The following is a 23,660-nucleotide window of genomic DNA, read 5'->3' on the forward strand; positions in this document are numbered from 1 at the left end:
AGTGAAAGAATACAACGAGAAACGTGTGGTGGCGGTATTCATAAATTTATTTATATTCAATCACATGATTGTTTATCATCACTTTGGTCTTGGTTTTAAAACAGACATATCTTATGTGTGGTTACTTCTAGCATACGTTGGAGGGAATATGGAAACACTGCTTTATGAATTGACAACAGACTCTTTGTTTGATTGCATGGAAGTACAACTATTGTGGTAGCATTTGCATTAAAACCTATCAATTTACAATTCTTGTGAATGATATAATTTTCACTATTAATGTAATTTGACAAGGGCATTCTTACGAACATTTTATGAAAGTCTCTGTGGCTCCCTAGGACCCGAGTAAAAATTGCTTTGATTCCTTAGGACCACTAAATTTAACATGTGTCTCCAAGGATAGTCAAGATGAATGGGAACAATTGGCATCAGCAGGTAATGTACATATAATATATATAAGCTGATTTTATCAGCTCAAATGCAGTTACAATGTGAAATGGGATTCCCCATTGTGAAACGCACCCTCCACCGAATTCCACCAGTGTTACCACTGCAGACTGGTTGAATAATTGGAAAACATCGCAATCCTCTTCATAAACAATTGATAATTATTAAAATAAGTAAAACATGGGGCTTTTTTTATACATTCAGTGATTTAGGTACAAAAAATCCTCTATATGGATAACAGTTTTAACAGCTTTCGTAGCAATGGTACGAGTGTTGTAATTGAGAAACTGTAAGAACACACCATAGATTCATGAAAGTCAAGAAATTACAACTGATGAAATTATTACATCATATTTCAGATATGTTAAATGGATGCCAGGAAACATGTATGATCCTCACAGCTCACTCCACTCCAGCTTAAAATGTCATTTCTGATTTGTGTAGAGTAAGGTAATCTATTTTTTATTTTCAATCTTTCCTTCCAGGTTATTGGCGTCAGTCTCTGTCTGAGTTGTTTCTGGCTGTTCTGGTCTCATGGCTGGGAAAAACAGCACTTCCTGTACAAAGAGCAAAGATTGAGACAACGTCAAATTACGCTGCTGGAACAATGTGTGACTGCCCTCAAAGTTAAATACAGGAGAACATTAGCCACAAGTTAGAGTTGAGAAAACACTGTTCTAATTTAAACCTGTTTTTCTGCAAACCAAGCAGACAAACAATTTTTATGATTTTAAACCAGCTATTCTTGGGATTATTATGTGTAGAACTATTATTTGAATTAACAGTCTGAAATACGTTGATTCGCAAAGACATGCAATTTTTCAGAATAGCAATGACAATTCAATAAACATATTCCCTAATTTGTGCATGTTCATCAAATATACTGCAAGCATGTTTGAGTTATGAGAGCGATCGCCGTACCTTGATATTATTGGAGTCTGTGAGAAACATTGTGAGTCTGTCAATACCCATACCCCATCCGCCAGTTGGTGGAAGACCATACTCCAGTGCGGTACAAAAACCATCATCCACGCCTTGTGCTTCATCATCACCCGCAGCCTTGGCCTAAAATTAGTAAATTATATTAATAGAATTATGAATTCTGTAAAATATGACAACATTATCAGATGTGTTGAGGTCAGCATTATCCTAGGTGTTAAGTCTAAATAGATTTCACTATATAAGGAACCTGATAAACACCTCTGTAAAACTGAATAATTTCTATATTACTCACGTCTGCCTGCAGTTCAAACATTTTTCTTTGTACGGCCGGATCATTCAGTTCGGTGTAGGCATTCACGACTTCTTTCTTACATACGAATAATTCAAATCGTTCTGTCAGTCCTTTTATTGTTCTATGCCTATTGAGTACAGTAAACGTCATTAAAACAGGCCATAGCCCCTGTTATAGGCCGGAGAGAATCAAGATAGCGACAGAAAAACCATACAACACTTACTTACCACAGAATTACTAGTCACACTTACCACAGAATTATCAGTTACACTTACCACAGAATTATCAGTCACACTTTGCACAGAATTACCAGTCACACTTACCACAGAATTATCAGTTACACTTACCACAAAATTACCAGTCACACTTACCACAAAATTATCAGTTACACTTACCACAGAATTACTAGTCACACACTCCACAGAATTATCAGTCACACTTACCACAGAATTATCAGTCACACTTACCACAGAATTACCAGTCACACTTACCACAGAATTACCAGTCACACTTACCACAGAATTATCAGTTACACTTACCACAGAATTATCAGTTACACTTACCACAGAATTACCAGTCACACTTAGCACAGAATTACCAGTCACACTTAGCACAGAATTACCAGTCACACATACCACAGAATTATCAGTTATACTTACCACAGAATTACCAGTCACACTTACCACAGAATTACCAGTCACACTTACCACAGAATTACCAGTCACACTTACCACAGAATTACCAGTCACACTTAGCACAGAATTACCAGTCACACTTAGCACAGAATTACCAGTCACACATACCACAGAATTATCAGTCACACATACCACAGAATTACCAGTCACACTTACCACAGAATTTCCAGTCACACTTACCACAGAATTATCAGTTATACTTACCACAGAATTACCAGTCACACTTAGCACAGAATTACCAGTCACACTTAGCACAGAATTATCAGTCACACTTACCACAGAATTACCAGTCACACTTAGCACTGAATTTCCAGTCACACTTACCACAGAATTACCAGTCACACTTACCACAGAATTTCCAGTCACACTTACCACAGAATTATCAGTTATACTTAGCACAGAATTACCAGTCACACTTAGCACAGAATTACCAGTCACACTTAGCACAGAATTACCAGTCACACTTAGCACAGAATTATCAGTTATACTTACCACAGAATTACCAGTCACACTTAGCACAGAATTACCAGTCACACTTAGCACAGAATTATCAGTTATACTTACCACAGAATTATCAGTCACACTTACCACAGAATTATCAGTTATACTTACCACAGAATTACCAGTCACACACACCACAGAATTACCAGTCACACTTAGCACAGAATTACCAGTCACACACACCACAGAATTACCAGTCACACTTAGCACAGAATTACCAGTCACACTTAGCACAGAATTACCAGTCACACATACCACAGAATTATGTTATACTTACCACAGAATTACCAGTCACACTTAGCACAGAATTACCAGTCACACTTACCACAGAATTACCAGTCACACATACCACAGAATTATCAGTCACACATACCACAGAATTACCAGTCACACTTAGCACAGAATTACCAGTCACACTTAGCACAGAATTACCAGTCACACTTAGCACAGAATTATCAGTCACACATACCACAGAATTACCAGTCACACTTAGCACAGAATTATCAGTCACACATACCACAGAATTACCAGTCACACTTACCACAGAATTACCAGTCACACTTAGCACAGAATTACCAGTCACACATACCACAGAATTAACACTTAGCACAGAATTACCAGTCACACTTAGCACAGAATTACCAGTCACACTTACCACAGAATTATCAGTTACACTTACCACAGAATTACTAGTCACACTTAGCACAGAATTACCAGTCACACTGAGCACAGAATTACCAGTCACACTTAGCACAGAATTATCAGTTACACTTAGCACTGAATTTCCAGTCACACTTACCACAGAATTACCAGTCACACTTACCACAGAATTTCCAGTCACACTTACCACAGAATTATCAGTTATACTTACCACAGAATTACCAGTCACACTTAGCACAGAATTACCAGTCACACTTAGCACAGAATTATCAGTTATACTTACCACAGAATTACCAGTCACACTTAGCACAGAATTTCCAGTCACACTTACCACAGAATTTCCAGTCACACTTACCACAGAATTATCAGTTATACTTACCACAGAATTACCAGTCACACTTAGCACAGAATTTCCAGTCACACTTAGCACAGAATTACCAGTCACACTTACCACAGAATTACCAGTCACACTTAGCACAGAATTACCAGTCACACTTACCACAGAATTATCAGTTATACTTACCACAGAATTACCAGTCACACTTAGCACAGAATTACCAGTCACACATACCACAGAATTACCAGTCACACTTAGCACAGAATTACCAGTCACACTTAACACAGAATTACCAGTCACACTTAGCACAGAATTATCAGTCACACATACCACAGAATTACCAGTCACACTTACCACAGAATTACCAGTCACACTTAGCACAGAATTACCAGTCACACATACCACAGAATTACCAGTCACACTTAGCACAGAATTACCAGTCACACTTAACACAGAATTACCAGTCACACTTACCACAGAATTATCAGTTACACTTACCACAGAATTACTAGTCACACTTAGCACAGAATTACCAGTCACACTGAGCACAGAATTACCAGTCACACTTAGCACAGAATTATCAGTTACACTTAGCACTGAATTTCCAGTCACACTTACCACACAATTACCAGTCACACTTACCACAGAATTTCCAGTCACACTTACCACAGAATTATCAGTTATACTTACCACAGAATTACCAGTCACACTTAGCACAGAATTACCAGTCACACTTAGCACAGAATTATCAGTTATACTTACCACAGAATTACCAGTCACACTTAGCACAGAATTTCCAGTCACACTTACCACAGAATTTCCAGTCACACTTACCACAGAATTATCAGTTATACTTACCACAGAATTACCAGTCACACTTAGCACAGAATTTCCAGTCACACTTAGCACAGAATTACCAGTCACACTTACCACAGAATTACCAGTCACACTTAGCACAGAATTACCAGTCACACTTACCACAGAATTATCAGTTATACTTACCACAGAATTACCAGTCACACTTAGCACAGAATTACCAGTCACACATACCACAGAATTACCAGTCACACTTAGCACAGAATTACCAGTCACACTTAACACAGAATTACCAGTCACACTTAGCACAGAATTATCAGTCACACATACCACAGAATTACCAGTCACACTTACCACAGAATTACCAGTCACACTTAGCACAGAATTACCAGTCACACATACCACAGAATTACCAGTCACACTTAGCACAGAATTACCAGTCACACTTAACACAGAATTACCAGTCACACTTACCACAGAATTATCAGTTACACTTACCACAGAATTACTAGTCACACTTAGCACAGAATTACCAGTCACACTGAGCACAGAATTACCAGTCACACTTAGCACAGAATTATCAGTTACACTTAGCACTGAATTTCCAGTCACACTTACCACAGAATTACCAGTCACACTTACCACAGAATTTCCAGTCACACTTACCACAGAATTATCAGTTATACTTACCACAGAATTACCAGTCACACTTAGCACAGAATTACCAGTCACACTTAGCACAGAATTATCAGTTATACTTACCACAGAATTACCAGTCACACTTAGCACAGAATTTCCAGTCACACTTACCACAGAATTTCCAGTCACACTTACCACAGAATTATCAGTTATACTTACCACAGAATTACCAGTCACACTTAGCACAGAATTTCCAGTCACACTTAGCACAGAATTACCAGTCACACTTACCACAGAATTACCAGTCACACTTAGCACAGAATTACCAGTCACACTTACCACAGAATTATCAGTTATACTTACCACAGAATTACCAGTCACACTTAGCACAGAATTACCAGTCACACTTAGCACAGAATTATCAGTTATACTTACCACAGAATTATCAGTCACACTTACCACAGAATTATCAGTTATACTTACCACAGAATTACCAGTCACACACACCACAGAATTACCAGTCACACTTAGCACATAATTACCAGTCACACTTAGCACAGAATTACCAGTCACACTTACCACAGAATCACCAGTCACACTTACCACAGAATTACCAGTCACACTTACCACAGAATTACCAGTCACACTTAGCACAGAATTACCAGTCACACTTAGCACAGAATTACCAGTCACACTTAGCACAGAATTACCAGTCACACATACCACAGAATTATGTTATACTTACCACAGAATTACCAGTCACACTTAGCACAGAATTACCAGTCACACTTAGCACAGAATTACCAGTCACACATACCACAGAATTACCAGTCACACATACCACAGAATTATCAGTTATACTTACCACAGAATTACCAGTCACACTTACCACAGAATTACCAGTCACACTTACCACAGAATTTCCAGTCACACTTAGCACTGAATTTCCAGTCACACTTAGCACTGAATTTCCAGTCACACTTACCACAGAATTACCAGTCACACTTACCACAGAATTACCAGTCACACTTAGCACTGAATTTCCAGTCACACTTACTACAGAATTATCAGTTATACTTACCACAGAATTACCAGTCACACTTACCACAGAATTACCAGTCACACTTACCACAGAATTACCAGTCACACTTACCACAGAATTACCAGTCACACTTACCACAGAATTACCAGTCACACTTACCACAGAATTACCAGTCACACTTAGCACAGAATTACCAGTCACACATACCACAGAATTATCAGTTATACTTACCACAGAATTACCAGTCACACTTAGCACAGAATTACCAGTTATACTTACCACAGAATTACCAGTCACACTTACCAGTTATACTTACCACAGAATTACCAGTCACACACACCACAGAATTACCAGTCACACATACCATAGAATTATCACAGAATTACCAGTCTACAACACTGTGACCTTTGTCCTTCGATATTATATATAATAGAATTATCAGTCTTACCACAGTCATACCCAGCATAGAATTATCAGTCTTACCACACAGTCATACCCAGCATAGAATTATCAGTCTTACCACACAGTCATACCCAGCTTGGAATTATCAGTCTTACCACACAGTCATACCCAGCATAGAATTATCAGTCTTACCACACAGTCATACCCAGCATAGAATTATCAGTCTTACCACACAGTCATACCCAGCATGTAATTATCAGTCTTATCACAGTCATACCCAGCATAGAATTATCAGTCTTATCACACAGTCATACCCAGCATAGAATTATCAGTCTTATCACACAGTCATACCAAGCATAGAATTATCAGTCTTATCACACAGTCATACCCAGCATAGAATTATCAGTCTTATCACACAGTCATACCCAGCATAGAATTATCAGTCTTACCACACAGTCATACCAAGCATGGAATTATCAGTCTTACCACACAGTCATGCCCAGCATAGAATTATCAGTCTTACCACACAGTCATACCCAGCATAGAATTATCAGTCTTACCACACAGTCATACCCAGCATAGAATTATCAGTCTTACCACACAGTCATACCCAGCATAGAATTATCAGTCTTACCACACAGTCATACCCAGCATAGAATTATCAGTCTTACCACACAGTCATACCCAGCATGTAATTATCAGTCTTACCACACAGTCATACCCAGCATAGAATTATCAGTCTTATCACACAGTCATACCCAGCATGTAATTATCAGTCTTACCACACAGTCATGCCCAGCATAGAATTATCAGTCTTATCACACAGTCATACCCAGCATGTAATTATCAGTCTTACCACACAGTCATACCCAGCATAGAATTATCAGTCTTACCACACAGTCATACCCAGCATGTAATTATCAGTCTTACCACACAGTCATACCCAGCATAGAATTATCAGTCTTATCACAGTCATACCCAGCATAGAATTATCAGTCTTATCACACAGTCATACCCAGCATAGAATTATCAGTCTTATCACACAGTCATACCAAGCATAGAATTATCAGTCTTATCACACAGTCATACCCAGCATAGAATTATCAGTCTTACCACACAGTCATACCCAGCATGGAATTATCAGTCTTATCACACAGTCATACCCAGCATAGAATTATCAGTCTTATCACACAGTCATACCCAGCATAGAATTATCAGTCTTACCACACAGTCATACCCAGCATAGAATTATCAGTCTTACCACACAGTCATACCCAGCATAGAATTATCAGTCTTACCACACAGTCATACCCAGCATAGAATTATCAGTCTTACCACACAGTCATACCCAGCATAGAATTATCAGTCTTATCACACAGTCATACCCAGCATGGAATTATCAGTCTTACCACACAGTCATACCCAGCTTGGAATTATCAGTCTACTTACCATTTTGCAAGTGGACTCATTGCCTGAGGATGGTCTAGTATAAAAGTCGGGTTCACACATGTAGGTTCTAAGTAGTCACCCACAAGCTGAGATAAATAAATCAAAAATATATTATTTGTATGGTATTAAAGTACAAGGATGGTGTTTTGATTCATTTCCACTTCCAGAATACAATGATAGTTGACAAATTATTTCTAGGTGTCAAAATTAGGTCATCAGAAAATTGAGACAAGATAATATGATGGGCACACATGTATACTGTTAAAGGCATACATTGATGTTTGAATAGACCTATCTTGTCACAGCGAATGTGACCCTCTAGTATTTATGGCTAATCTACATATACCTCGTATTGCCCGGCGTTGTAACGCTATGTGAAGTGCACCCTCAAATCAGGACAATAATTACTTGTATTATGCCCGGACAAGCATGCTTTCAGCAATCAAAACAAAACGTGGCATTCTAAATTACGTTGTGTGTTTGCGGTCACGCCGTGGTAAAATTTAATTAAACTTATAAGAAATATGATAAATATGATTATTTATTTTATGCCCTCAGTCATAGGGCTAGACTGTCAACAGTCAGTCGTACCTAATCTTAATCTGTTATTATTAATAAATATTGTGTATAAAAGTAATAGGAGTGAATAAATTGCGAGTGCCGGGACAGGAAGTATGGAGTGCCATTAAGCACGACTGACTGTCCTGTTCGGTGCTGCAATTCACTGGTAAGATTTCTTACCAGATCCGGGTACTTTCATATGCAAATGAATAGTCGCACAGATGTCTATCATTTTATTGTGGCCAATCGTGAAAAGGGTCACGGATGGTTGGCTACTAGGATCGCCCACGATTTACGCGAAGTTAGTTTTGACTGTACGATGCACGATCATATCATATCAACTAGAAACCTGCAGAAAGGGACAGTCTCTCGGGACTAATGTCCCTCGTGTGAAATGATTTGCATTTCCCATCAAATGCCTTTGGCGTTCGAATGTCTAGAAAACACAATTACATTAGGCCCGAGGACTGTCGACAGTCTATCATAGGGCTTACGCATCCTCGCAAGCTTGGGCACTCCTGCTGCATGCCCTCAGGCTGTATCCAGACCATGAAGAATAATATAGACCAACCTTATCAAGCAGTCTGGCTGTTGATCTTGGCGGCGTACACTCAACACCTAGCTTTACACAAAGATCATCAAGGAATTTATTGGTCTCTGTAATGAAAGTGAGTAAATATTTGAGAGGAAGTGATTTATGATTCTCTGTGGTTGGAGAAGAACTTAGTCCCTTGTCAATGAGATACTCTTCACAACTAATAAGTCAGTCCTTGTTTAATTTGTTCAACCTTATTTTTATGCGTTAACACATGTACCGTTAGGGATAAGGCAGAGCATAGAGAAGTATCAAAAATTTGCAGGAAACTGTTTCAAGGAGGAATCGATTACTATTGTCAAAGCTTATATTTAGTTTGTCTAAACTTGAACTTAGTTTGTCTTCATTTCCAACTTCGTGTGCTGGGGACTGAAAACTGTAAACTATTATGTGTGAATTAAATGTTTACCTGGTGAATCAAAACTATCAGCTGCTGGTAATTTCACACCAAGCTCTTTTTCAAGATCTGGAATCATACGAATACGACGAAATGGCGGCGTGAAATCAACTTCCCAGGCCTCTTCCCCGTCCTGTCCTTCAGGGTGATACACTATTTTGTAGCTCCCATGTACTGATTTAACCATTCCTGAAATAATTTTTTTTTTAGATCTTCAAATCTTCAATATGGGCACATATGAGCACTAGTGAGTTTTTACATACATCAAATACAAACCATTTATAGTACCTTGATGTACAGATCATCTATGTAACACATACAATGTAAAAAGTGCAAATACGATACAATATTTCTAAACAAGAGGGGGAATTAACTGAAACTTTGCAGAAAAATCAATTTCAAGATGGCGTGCCATTAGATTACCCAACATGCATTTGGCTAATTCAAAACATTGTACATAATAAGAATGGGGAAATTTCACTATTAGTGCCATTTTATTGAGAACAAGTAATTGCATTACATAATCTCAGTGAGTTCTCAAGTTTAAGAACATGAATAGTCAGAGAATGTCGGAGATATGGCGGCAAAACTGCATTCACTAAAACAAACTGGCCACCAGTCGGACACACAAAGTGACGTGCAGGTCCCATAAAGTTCAATGTACATAACAACTTTGAACGAAACCTGTATATGCATGATCAAGAATTGCAGAAACACTTGGTGAATTCTTAACATTAAAACAACCACACAATTCGGCCATATTGAGTACATATCAATTAGTTTTCGTTTTTTTATAAAATGTAGCAGCTTTTACAAAATGGGTAACATACAACGAACTTCTATGTACATACCTGCAATCAATGACTCCGTCATTTCCATAAGATCATTATAATCAGCATAGGCCATATAGAATTCACAAGTTGTAAACTCAGGGTTATGCGTTAGATCTATACTTTCATTACGAAACTGTCTTCCAATCTCATAGACCCTATCAATACCACCCACTACTAACATCTGAAACACAAAGCATAATATAATATCTATCAATATCTTTACACACAGTATTAAAAAGACTAGCAACTATTAAACGTTCTTGCATCTGAGCAAGAGATACTAAATTCTTGACTACGCCGAGGAACATAAAAGTTAAACTCTGCAAAGCCTTCTTGTGAAAACAGAATATATGCAATCATTGATGTTTTATAAAAAAAATTATCTAGGAAATAAAAATTCCTAACAGTCAGTGAAGGAGCAATGGCATTTGAGGTTAAGATCATCAGCCAACAGATGTTCAGCACCAATAAACAGCAACAGTTTCTGTGATTTTGTTACATAGACTGAAACGAGACAATATGCAAATCAGCTATTTAATATGCATGAACATGGCTCTAACCATGTCTGCACATTACCTCCGAAGTACCTATGCACTAAATTTGATTAAAATCTGTTCAAAAGTTTGAGAATTGACTAACACAAGCTTAAATGAGAAATTAATATGCAAATTAGCTACTTCATATGGACAAAACTGCACCCAAAACTAGTCATGATCAAAGTTTACTTAAAAGTTTTTGAGATTTGGCTTACACAGACAGACACACAAGGAAATAAGTGTTTGTTGCTCCTGTGAGCGCAATGTACAAATTCAAAACGTTTCAGATCAGCCGTACAGCACATGTTCAAATTTCAAGCAAACAATGTATTTACACACATATTACATACAATGAAGCATGGGACACGTATTAATTAAACATGCGGTCATGCAACAATTGTGGTGGCGTGGTCAATATGGCAAAATAAACATATACGAACAAATACATAATATTACACAGCTTATAAGCATGTAGTCAATCACCGAGAACTATCGTAATACTGCATGAATGATCGTCTTCCTTGTTTAAAATGTATTTGACGAAAGACACAAGCGACGACTCAACCATGAGATAACCTCACCTTATGATATAGTTCAGGCGCCACTCTCATAAATAAATCCATATCTAAATCGTTATGATGCGTTACGAACGGTTTGGCTGTAGCACCGCCAGCAATCATGTTCATCATTGGTGTTTCAACCTAAGAAATATGCAAATTATCACGCTTATTCAGATGAAATTTTGTGTTTTTGTTAGTATTGTAATGTTCAGAATGAATATTGCAGTATTGTAGTGTTGATTAGTGTGTTCTGTTGAGTATTGAGGTGTTCTATGTGTCTATTACAATGTTCAGAATAAACATTATCCTCTTGTATGTTTTAAGATGTTCTAGGTATACACTGTTAGTTGTGTTTTGGTAAGCCATAGGTGTATATTACTGTTTTCAGGGTGTATGTTGTGTTTTGGTAAGCCCTAGGTGTATATTACTGTTTTCAGGGTGTATGTTGTGTTTTGGTAAGCCCTAGGTGTATATTACTGTTTTCAGGGTGTATGTTGTGTTTTGGTAAGCCCTAGGCGTATATTACTGTTTTTAGGGTGTATATTGTGTTTTGGTAAGCCCTAGGTGTATATTACTGTTTTCAGGGTGTATATTGTGTTCTGGAGAGCTATATGTGTATTACTGTTTTCAGGGTGTATATTGTGTTTTGGTAAATATTGAGGTGTACTGAGTGTATATTACAGTGTTCATAAATTCTCACCTCAAGAAATCCAAGTTCATCTAAATATTTGCGAACGTAGTTAACAATTCTAGCTCTTGTAACAAACTTCTGTCGGACAGTGTCATTTATAATTAAATCCAGGTATCTCTGTCTGAACCTTGTTTCCTATGATAAAAACAGATTGACTGCAGTGAGAATATCTGTATTTTACAGATGGCCATGGCTAACACTATTTTGACACAAGAATTTTTGTACATTTGTTTTCTTTGACTAGTTTTTGAATTATAAACTTCAATTGTGTATACATTGTATTTTCAATTCAAAATGGCCGTCAAAGAAGGGCTTACATCTGTAGGAAAATAATCGTTTCCATGGAAACAAGTTCGAGTATCTCCATTTCTGACACATGCGAGTCATTTCACTGAGCAAAATATCAAAATTGTAGTGATTTAAAAAAAAAAAAGAGTGTTATTATAACATACCTTATCTTTAAGACCAAAGTGAAGATGTGGCAACATGTGTAGACACGGTGATAAAATCTGCATATGCGTTGGCATGATACTTAGCTCTCCCTTCTTTGTTTTACCTATGATTCATAAAATATCAGTTTAAATTTGTATTGTTCCTGATATTTTGATGGAACATATAAAATAAATAGTTTATTTGGTAATTAGGTTTTCAGGATCTTGTGATAAATATTTTTAGAAGAGATGAAGACGTGAATGCTGAATTCAGACACCGAGCGTTACGATTAGTGAAAGACTTGAAGATTTGAGGCTATAATGTTTAGTCATTTGCATAATGATATTGATACACCACTGCAAGCATGTGTAAACTGAGAACCGATTTCTCAGAGTAGAGTGAGCCAAGTGAGGATTTGTCATCAAATCCGGGAGAAGAATCACGCAGTGGAAAAGAGCACTTGTAACTGACATGTTTATTATTCAACTGTTAGGCCTGGAATTGGGGTCAAGTCTTCACGAGATGTTTCATACAATGTATCAATATCATTATGCAAATAACTAAACTTATGTCACAACCTCAAATCATTACAAAGACACTAAACTGACAATTCATGTCTGAAATATAGGACACCCTTTTCACTTTGATATGAACATCCCTGGTTTGTGCTCAGTGAGTGCCCAAACCCAAGATTTATGCTAATTTATACACTCAGCAGTAAAATCACTTCCAATCCGACATGAATAAAGTAAGAACACTGCATTTATTGTGATTGATGGTCTGAGTTAGAAGCCAATAAACGCAGAGTAGATATGCAGCTGCAATGCTCGTTTTGTTCATATGAAGTTGAAGGGAAAAAATTATAATGTATGACATGTAATAATCAATATTGTCTAACATTGTTAGAAACAAGGACCCAACTATAACAAAACAAAAGCATACATTTCCTACACATATGTACAAATTTAATATTGAAGCCAACTAATTTACATACCAGGATTTCCTTTTACACCAATAATATCACCTCTTCTGATTCTCTCATTTATTTCAAAGAATTCATCTTCTGAGGCAAAAAATCTGAAATAAAAATTTAATTAAATGCTTTGTTTTTAATGTGAGAATAGTTGTTAGCGCTAGTTGCGAATTGTGCTCCAATGATGGTTTATCAAAAATTTTAAATCATAACTAACAATAATCAAAATATTCATACATTTCATGACACACCGTAAAAACTCTAATATTTCGACCAGTTTTGAATAGTTTTTTTTTTGGAAAGTCAAATTTTTAGACTCGTGAAACCGGCAAAAATTCTGAAGTGGATGAAATTTTGAAGAAATGTTGGTCGTTTTGGAATAACATGGGAAGCTTTTGGGGTTTCTTAAAAAGTGGAATAAACAAAGACAGTACGGACAAATTTGTTTGCAATAATGCGCGGTACATGCTCAGCTAGGGGTCACCACCTACATGACCTAATTGACACAAAAGTGAAATAAAAACAAGCGCGTAAGATAATGCGGACAAATTTGTTTGAAATAACGCATGGTAAGTGTTCAGCTAGGGTTCACGATCTGATGACCTAATTTACACAATAGTGAAAACAAAAAAAGCATGTAATGGCGTATAGATAAAATTTACTAATAAGTTATAGACCTTAGAAAAGATTACATTTTGGGTGATCAATGAAATTTGTAAATGTCCTTTTTTACAGTAGTCTTACAGTTATTGATAGAGTGCCACTGTCATTACAGTACCTGCAGTTATTGATAGAGTGCCACTGTCATTACAGTATCTGCAGTTATTGATAGAGTGCCACTGTCATTACAGTATCTGCAGTTATTGATAGAGTGCCACTGTCATTACAGTATCTGCAGTTATTGATAGAGTGCCACTGTCATTACAGTATCTGCAGTTATTGATAGAGTGCCACTGTCATTACAGTATCTGCAGTTATTGATAGAGTGCCACTGTCATTACAGTATCTGCAGTTATTGATAGAGTGCCACTGTCATTACAGTATCTGCAGTTATTGATAGAGTGCCACTGTCATTACAGTATCTGCAGTTATTGATAGAGTGCCACTGTCATTACAGTATCTGCAGTTATTGATAGAGTGCCACTGTCATTACAGTATCTGCAGTTATTGATAGAGTGCCACTGTCATTACAGTATCTGCAGTTATTGATAGAGTGCCACTGTCATTACAGTATCTGCAGTTATTGATAGAGTGCCACTGTCATTACAGTATCTGCAGTTATTGATAGAGTGCCACTGTCATTACAGTATCTGCAGTTATTGATAGAGTGCCACTGTCATTACAGTATCTGCAGTTATTGATAGAGTGCCACTGTCATTACAGTATCTGCAGTTATTGATAGAGTGCCACTGTCATTACAGTATCTGCAGTTATTGATAGAGTGCCACTGTCATTACAGTATCTGCAGTTATTGATAGAGTGCCACTGTCATTACAGTATCTGCAGTTATTGATAGAGTGCCACTGTCATTACAGTATCTGCAGTTATTGATAGAGTGCCACTGTCATTACAGTATCTGCAGTTATTGATAGAGTGCCACTGTCATTACAGTATCTGCAGTTATTGATAGAGTGCCACTGTCATTACAGTATCTGCAGTTATTGATAGAGTGCCACTGTCATTACAGTATCTGCAGTTATTGATAGAGTGCCACTGTCATTACAGTATCTGCAGTTATTGATAGAGTGCCACTGTCATTACAGTATCTGCAGTTATTGATAGAGTGCCACTGTCATTACAGTATCTGCAGTTATTGATAGAGTGCCACTGTCATTACAGTATCTGCAGTTATTGATAGAGTGCCACTGTCATTACAGTATCTGCAGTTATTGATAGAGTGCCACTGTCATTACAGTATCTGCAGTTATTGATAGAGTGCCACTGTCATTACAGTATCTGCAGTTATTGATAGAGTGCCACTGTCATTACAGTATCTGCAGTTATTGTGTTAATAAATAAATACCCCGGTAAATAAAACTTTTATTGTTGGTATGAATTCATCATGATGTAAATCATTGAAATTTTTTTTATTTTACTTTACTTTATTTTATTCAAAACAATAAACTTTGATTGTAATGGTATCTCTTTTTGGAGGATGTGGTGGCCCAGAAAAGGGCGGTTTGATTTGTGCAGCAAAATATATTGCGAAAGTCATTACTGGATGTCGGTGAACCCCTCGAACCACAGCCCCTCCACAAACAGCCTGTTTGTTGTGTGCGAGGCTCTTCTCACTGCCATCTAGTGCATTGGATATGCGGATTAGCGGATGTCCGGGCGGATGTGTACCACTCCGTCCCAAATGTGTGAGACTGGTATTACCGGACGCTGTCTTTTGGAAAATCACTGCGGTGAAATTGCGATTTTGGCGGTGTCTACATGGGGGAAAATAAAGTGCGAATAGGCCTACGTCGCTTCAAAATACGCAAACCAGGAAGTTAAATAAGTGTTAAAGTTGGGAGCTTGCGAGCTTAGTTTCCGTCTTATTTACCTACTCAATTTATGTGTTTAAAATGCATGGGAGCTTGGCGGATGCATGGAGGTAAATCTCTTTTTACCTCCATGGCCGATGTAAAAACGTACTCCGGGAAACAGACACCCCGCTCATTACAGCTCCCTGCGAAGACATTCTGCTTACATTTGAGAAATTTCTGTACTCGTTCTAGTAATAATCATACTGTACTCTTCGGTCGCCCACGTCTGTAAATTTTGATTTATTTTATTTTGTTGTAGGCCTACTTGTCACACAGACACGTTTATTGTAAACACCTCACTGGGGCCCCACGGTGACACAAGTCAAGCGTCTAAGCAATCACAGAATAGGATTCACGCAATGGGGGCTGTCCTTTGTTTTATATGCAAATTGTTTTTCTCAACGACCGGCAAAAACGTTGCGTCCGGTTTTATTCTGGATCGACCTTTTTAAAAGCTAATACAGACTGTGATGGTTTATTCGAATCGACCTTTTTTCAAAAGCAAATACAAACTCTGATGTTTTTTTATATAAATTTCATAGAGATAACAATAAATACATGTGACTTAAATGTTATTTTTAGTTCATGCAAATTACGCGGAAGCAAACCTGACCTCGACCTCGCTCACACTCGACGAGTACAGGAGTACAGAAACCCGTAATCTGACAGGGTTGGTGCGAATTACCAAGAGCTCTGGGATATGAAAGTTTGGTCGAATTTTCAGAGTCGCAAAAAACGGAATCCCCGAGCAGGGTCGAAATCTCGGAGGTCGAAAAAAATTACGGAAACTCTCCAAAAAAATCGAGGGGAACGAATTTCTAGAGCGGTCAAAATTTTAGAGTTTTTACGGTACTGTCATTGTCGTACAGTAAACTTTTGAATTTGTGTAAACAAACAATGTATATGTCGCACACATCGTATGTCACATGGTAGTCATTCAACACAATCTATCCATCACAATGTACAACTACCACCCGTTGAACACCATATTTTTTCCCGCTCAAATTAAGATGCTATATTTTGCACATTTTTATGCATTTTTCTATTATTTTTTTTTTTGGGGGTTCATTTTGGACTAAATGGACATAATTTCTCATTGTCAAGGTCTTAATCAAAATCATTGAAATTTGTTGAGAAAAATTGTGAATGGTGACTACAGTTGATTTAGGTGTTTAATGCGTCGTTTGGGGATCACATGACATCATTAATTAACATTTTGATATGAAAGACCATACTTTTTGATTTCATACTATATTTTTTACCTGGCATTAGCCATAATCTGTAACTTGACACCTTCTGCCCTGAGATCGTAGAAAATAAGTTTAGCTCCGGATAACCTTTTTGCATGAACTCTTCCTGTGTAAACAAAAACAGTGTTACTAGTAGTGCGCCCTCAACAGGACTGATTTTTATAGGAATCTTGAGACAAAATGGAATTCCAAAAATTAAGTGAGTCACCATGGTGACTGCTAAAGAGAGGCATTAAAAAACAAGTCATTGTTAATGACATAGTCCCCGTTGGAATTAGGGGAAATGTTATTCATGCCAAAAATAAATATGCACCAAAAGCATAGTTAATAATTTAGAGCGAATAATTGGGTGGTCTAGTAGCAACAGAAACAGAAATGTATTAAAATCATTATATGGTCAGAAATTGAACAAATTGCACGTTTTGTATCCAAACTGAATTTCATTTGTCCAGGTTTTTATAACAGAGATATAAAGAAATGGTCAAAAAGCAAGTTTGCAGGCAGTCAACCATCTTTGATCTAATTGTGAAACTAATTGTCATGGACATGTATCCTAACATGTATAATGTCTGTACCGAATTTCTGCTATTAGTCATCGCTAGTTTTCAGAACTGTATTAATCATATTACAATACTCGGTTTTGTAGAGAAATAAATAAACTTCTTATGCATGCCTAAACATACACACAAGGGTCAAACAAGCTTTTCTATACAATTGTTCTTACCTGCCACTGTGACCTCATCTTGAAGCTTTTCCTCAGCTTTTAGATGGTTATACTTGTCTAGAAACGCAGCTAGTGATATAGAAACGTGGAATTTATGTGGATAAGGATTCTCTCCATTTTCTTTCCATTGTGCGATGGTCTGAGATCGAATCTTAAAATATTGCTGGAATAACAAATATGTCATTGAAATTGAAATAGTCGCCGTTTGTACTTTTGCGAAATGATCGATTTTGAACTAAACACCAGACATTCAAAAAATAGGTCTGTCACTCAACAGATTTTGACCAAAAAAATGAATTTTAATTTGAGAGTAGTGCACTCTTTTTTTGACAGAATGTGGCGATTAACAAATTTATACTTTGCTTGGTCTTTAATATGCATGCAAACGAATACTAATATAAAGTTTAAATTATAATTTGCAATCATATCGGAAATGCAGATACCTAAACAATTCAAGTATGTACACTGTGTTTTAAATCAAAATCAGTAGTTTGCAAAATAACTTCAACTTACCCTTGGATCCAACGTTTCATCTTCTTCACTTATTTTTTTTTTCACTTCCTGCTGTGGTTGTGTTTCTTTATCAGCCTGCAACTTTGCCTTTTCCTCCTTCTCTTTGGCTTTTTTTGCAGCCTTCTCTCGTCGCTTACGCTCACTAAAAACAAATGATTCAAATAAATTATTTTAGAACTTCAGTAAAACATGAAATGAATTTAAAAAGAATATTAACTTTTTCACCATAAGACTTTCTCGCCCAAATTTTTTCTTTCTTTTTTTTTATATCAACTACAATATTTCTGGAAACGAACCCTAATTTTGGAGCCAACAGAGACAATTTGAGTCAATATTCAGTTTTTACTCAAAAAATTTGTCCATTTTTGTCCCAATCTTCTGAAGGAAAGTGCAGACTATAAATGGGACTATTTTGTGAATTTGTGATGAAAAGAGGGAACTGGTGCTGAAAAGGTTAATACAATACTCAAATAGTGATAAATCTATATTTTGCTCTATTAGATAAAACAAAAATGGCATTTGTCGTATAATAAATAAAAATTCAACAAGAACCATTAATTTTTTCACATTAATTGATATTTTATTATAACTTTTCATAATTTAATCACTCAGAAACCTAGCTGAACACAGCACAATAAATGTGGTTTCTATACTCATGACCTTTGACACCATTATTTAAATCTATCTATTGTTATTTTAAATCCCAATCATGCGTGACTTCAAATCAATATCTTGTTTTATGTACTGATGGGAAAAAACTATTAACTGTTTACCAGTATTGCATTAAATATGGTGTCCACTTGCATTCAGATATGTAGTGTATTGATTTAAAGAAGAAAAACCTATCGAACATGTCAGTCGCTTGTTGTAAATTCACATACTGATCTGATGAGGAGTGCTGCATAATGCATTGTGGGTAATGTCTGTTTGTTTGTTGTTTCAGAGGATGTTTCATGGAACTCAATCAATCTTTAATGCAATTGCATGAATGCGAAAGCATTATTTAATAAACGTTAAACGTTGAACAGCTATGTTTATCAAGTGGTAGTGAATAATCACCGCATGATTGTTATTTTCCCCCGGACAACCTTTTTTTTATAGTCCGATGATAATTATTTCTTAATTTCTATTTGGACACTGTGTTGTGCATTGCTATACGTTATCAGATGATTAAATTCAGTAACGAAAAAACATACGCAATGACATCATAAAAACCTCCAATTCTAGTAGTGGTGATTAATAACACACAATATTGGACAGTCCTTTATTTCCTAAATAACAATAACGCACTCCTGACAGCGCCATATAAGATTGATACACTGTAGTTGATTTTATGCAAGATGCGAGCCAAAGTAGACAACCTAAGAAAATAATATTTAGTGAGCCAGCATATGGTTTTTCAGAGAAGCTAACTGTACATGAAACAAAATAGTCACTCGCCCAAGTTAAAATTCATTTTACAAAATATGAACACCCCTCTGGATAATGTCCTTAATGCACAAAAGAAGCTACCGTAAAAGCTCAATCAATTCGGCCACTCAAATAGTTCGGCCACCTATTTTTTGCGTCATGGTTAATTTTAAAATGTATCCGTTTAGTTCGGCCATCTGTCCAGTCAGTCTATTGTTTGTATTCAATTAGTTCGCCCGGTGATGACACCGCCCGATTTTTACGTCACTCTCTCAACAAAGGTATATTTTCACACATCTATCACGTAAATACAATGTACATGTATAAGCATTTACATCCATGGTATAAGCAATCGGGATATCCGCCAGATGTGCAGTCATGGTGTCAACCGTGGTTGTACAAAAGACGTGTGAAATCTCTAGTACGTCCATTGTAAAATATACTCTGTTGATTGTCATTACAAATTACCCAGTACATCAGTTGTAAATAATCGCTAAGAAAATTTTCATCACGACGCCAAAAATATCGACAACGAACAAATACTTTAAGTCATTGCTAGCAATCACTGACGAAACGAAGCTCCATGGTTTAGGGACAACAAAATTCAGGCCGACACTTGACTCTCGTCTTTGGAATTTCAAGCAAGTCATACAAAGTCGCAAATGTGTTACGTGAAAGCGTCATTATTATTGGACGTAGTTTTGTTTACACAGTCACGCAGCACGTCAAAATATCTTCTTTTTTTCGGTTGACCCAAATAAAATTATCTGCTGGATTGTTTCAGCACAGTCGTTTCAGTAATGTTCGAAACATTGTCCTGCAGAGTTGTTTGTTTAAAAGTCAAGTAGATTATTAATGTTAACGGGGTAAAAAATCAATTAATGCCGACTTGCAAATTGTATCGTCTTCGGCAATACCAGTAAGTCGATACAAAGTCGCCAATGTGTAACGTGAAAGCGTCATTTTTATTGGACATGGTTTTGTTTACACAGTCACGCAGCACGTCAAAATATCTTTTTTTTTTTTGGTTGACCCAAATAAAATCACCGGCTGGATTGTTTCGACACAAGTCGTCCCAGTTATGTTCTAAACTTCCTCTTGCAACGTTGTTCGTTTAAAAGTCGGGTGGATTTTTTGTTTTGTTTTAACTGTGGGTAAAAAAACATGACCGTGAAGTGAAGACTGCGCTCTCATAGAAGCGGTTTCAGTAGCGGTGCGTGGTTACGGTAAAGTGGCAGACGAGACGACGTGAGGTGTGAATCCTGGGCCTATCATTTCGACATTGTACGTCAGACTGAGTACTGACTGATGTACATCCTTTACGGTAATTTCAAAAGAATATGCGATAATGTTGTGGCTGGTCAGAGTATCATGCTATAAAAGTGGCGATTTCTCTGGGGAAAGACACTCACTTTTAGTTTTCCCACAAGCTATTAGTACTTATTTTGTCGCTCGCTAGCCATGTCTCGAATCGATTCATTTTTTACTAAGGCAACTGCCGAGGTCCCAGCTGTACCTGCTTCTATGTACCGGACAACACCTTTACACCTTTACTCCAATCCCGCAAAAGATATATTTATTCAGTTTTTCACGTTACCATGTTTGTTTACATTTACGGGGAGCGTGACATAAAACTGTCGTCTCCACGGCAACAAAACAGCAGGTGGCCTGGTTGCGTCAGATTTCTTGAACGCGCTCGTAGTTTGTTTTAAAATTGGGTCAAGTCTCAGACTAGTACTACACCTTTACTCTAATCTCGGGAAAACGATATATTTATTCAGTTACCGGTGATACATACTTCGAACCCAGTTTTAAAACGTTGAAAAATTATTCAAACAAATCGACCACTTCGGAAACATATTTTCTATATTTATTCAATCAATTGGCCCACCCCCAAAAATATTTATTTTTACATGGCCAAATTGATTGAGTTTTTACGGTAATAATGTATTGGCTTAACACAGTGCCTGATGTCTCCACTTTTTCCCATCAACTATCGTAATTAATGAGTCCATGGCACAAATTTGTCCAAGGTCATGCAGACAAAATATTGTCAAACATTATTAATCCATCAAATCACAAACATTTTCTAGCAGTGAATATTATAATGAGCCTCAAGTTTGCCAAATATTTAAACTTTCAGCTTCATTTGTTTGGAAGACTGTGGGGTTCTGACCAAAATTGACCTACTTCTGTCAGACTTTTTGATTGATTCTGCAACATGTTATGGATGGAGTTCTAATATCCACACAATATAAACGCCAACATCTGGTACAGTTTCTCGGGCTTTGTCAAATTATTAAGAGAAATAATTAGTTTAGTTTTTAAATTTTACAGGTACAGAGATTCTAAATAATCACTGACCTTTGACACTTGTTATCTGATAGATGGAAAACTGAACACTGGAAACTGGCTCTGCATTGGGCCAATATTGCACCAAATACACGAGAACTTCTCGTAGTATTAATTACCGTCCTACAAGTGGACGATGCAGCAAGCATGGCATAAGTTGGAAACTGTTTTTTATAAAAGTCTGTCGAAAGAATCACATACAAGACATGTGGTTTATTACAAGATTTTGCATAAAAAGTTTTTATCTTAATACTATCATATTAAATGTTGCTGAAATCACTATGAAAACCAACTATGTTTTTATTTTGACTTTCATTACCTCAAATTAATCAATCAATTAATTAATCAATCTTTATGAATAATTACTTTCATATGACTAATTATTGAGCAATTTAAACATGTCACGATTATCTGATATTTTAAGAATTCAAGTATTAGGTGTGGTTGACAATTTAGCTCTTTAATTAACCACCGTCCCTTAACTGTGTTGAAGGACAGTGAATTAACCAAAAATTAAAATGGTGTGACAGCATCGTATCAGAAGAAGTGGATAAACCCTGAAATTCAGTGGTTCAGTGGTTAGTTAAAAGATTTTAATTGCATAAAAATAGGAGTCACTGGCTGATAATTAATGTTGATTGAACCAAATCACTATAAAAACCAAAGGTCTTTCTTTTGATGATGAAATTGTGTTGTAACAGACCAGGAACTATACATTGCACCACGACACTGACAGCTGGATCCGTCGCGATGTGTACGGTTTTAACCGGGGTGTGCATTCTCATTAAAAGGCAGTTATGGCGAGCGTCCACCGAGCACTGGTTACATAACTAGACCTCAACCCATCAGATACAATATTCCGATCGCACAGTAACGCTACGAAAACAGTAAAGAATTGACTTACTTCTTACTGAGTTTCTCTTCGTCCGCCATTTTGGAACATGTGTTATCGCAAAGTACTCTGGGTAATTTGATATCCCAGGTTCTTTTAGCCATGTTTTAGCAAAGTGCAAATTTGTCGTGTGTTTTGGTTTTTTTTAATTGTCGGACCTCATTTTGATGAAGTGTTACGATTCCTGT

The 23,660-nt window shown here is 36.8% G+C and overlaps 1 protein-coding gene across 1 annotated transcript; it reads right to left on the bottom strand.

The window, feature by feature from the left end:
- Positions 1–267: 267 nt before the first annotated feature.
- On the bottom strand, positions 268–23,546 carry LOC100374390 (lysine--tRNA ligase-like). Its single transcript, XM_085501353.1, has 16 exons — positions 23,485–23,546; positions 22,593–22,761; positions 18,819–18,960; positions 18,306–18,468; positions 17,594–17,687; positions 13,822–13,904; positions 12,848–12,951; positions 12,405–12,530; positions 11,726–11,845; positions 10,627–10,789; positions 9,788–9,964; positions 9,355–9,440; positions 8,223–8,308; positions 1,682–1,808; positions 1,369–1,512; positions 268–1,004 (listed from the first exon to the last, which is right to left on the bottom strand). Exons 2-16 carry the CDS (start codon positions 22,727–22,729, stop codon positions 903–905), a joined length of 1,854 nt encoding a protein of 617 aa, XP_085357479.1. The 5' UTR covers positions 22,730–22,761; positions 23,485–23,546; the 3' UTR covers positions 268–902.
- Between the last annotated feature and the right edge of the window lie 114 nt (positions 23,547–23,660).

This window comes from Saccoglossus kowalevskii, chromosome 7, assembly GCF_978046115.1.
Source record: "Saccoglossus kowalevskii chromosome 7, keSacKowa6.1, whole genome shotgun sequence".
In the NCBI taxonomy this organism is placed as follows: Eukaryota; Metazoa; Hemichordata; class Enteropneusta; family Harrimaniidae; genus Saccoglossus; species Saccoglossus kowalevskii.

What these genes read in the sequence shown, in the direction of transcription:
- LOC100374390 (XM_085501353.1), bottom strand. Translation starts at nt 22,729, where the DNA reads ATGCTTGCTGCATCGTCCACTTGTAGGACGGTAATTAATACTACGAGA. An exon ending in ACTTTGGTCTTAAAGATAAG is followed by an intron (nt 12,531 to 12,847) that starts GTATGTTATAAT and finishes TTTTTATCATAG; the next exon opens with GAAACAAGGTTCAGACAGAG. An exon ending in GACGGAGTCATTGATTGCAG is followed by an intron (nt 9,965 to 10,626) that starts GTATGTACATAG and finishes AAATTATTTCAG; the next exon opens with GAATGGTTAAATCAGTACAT.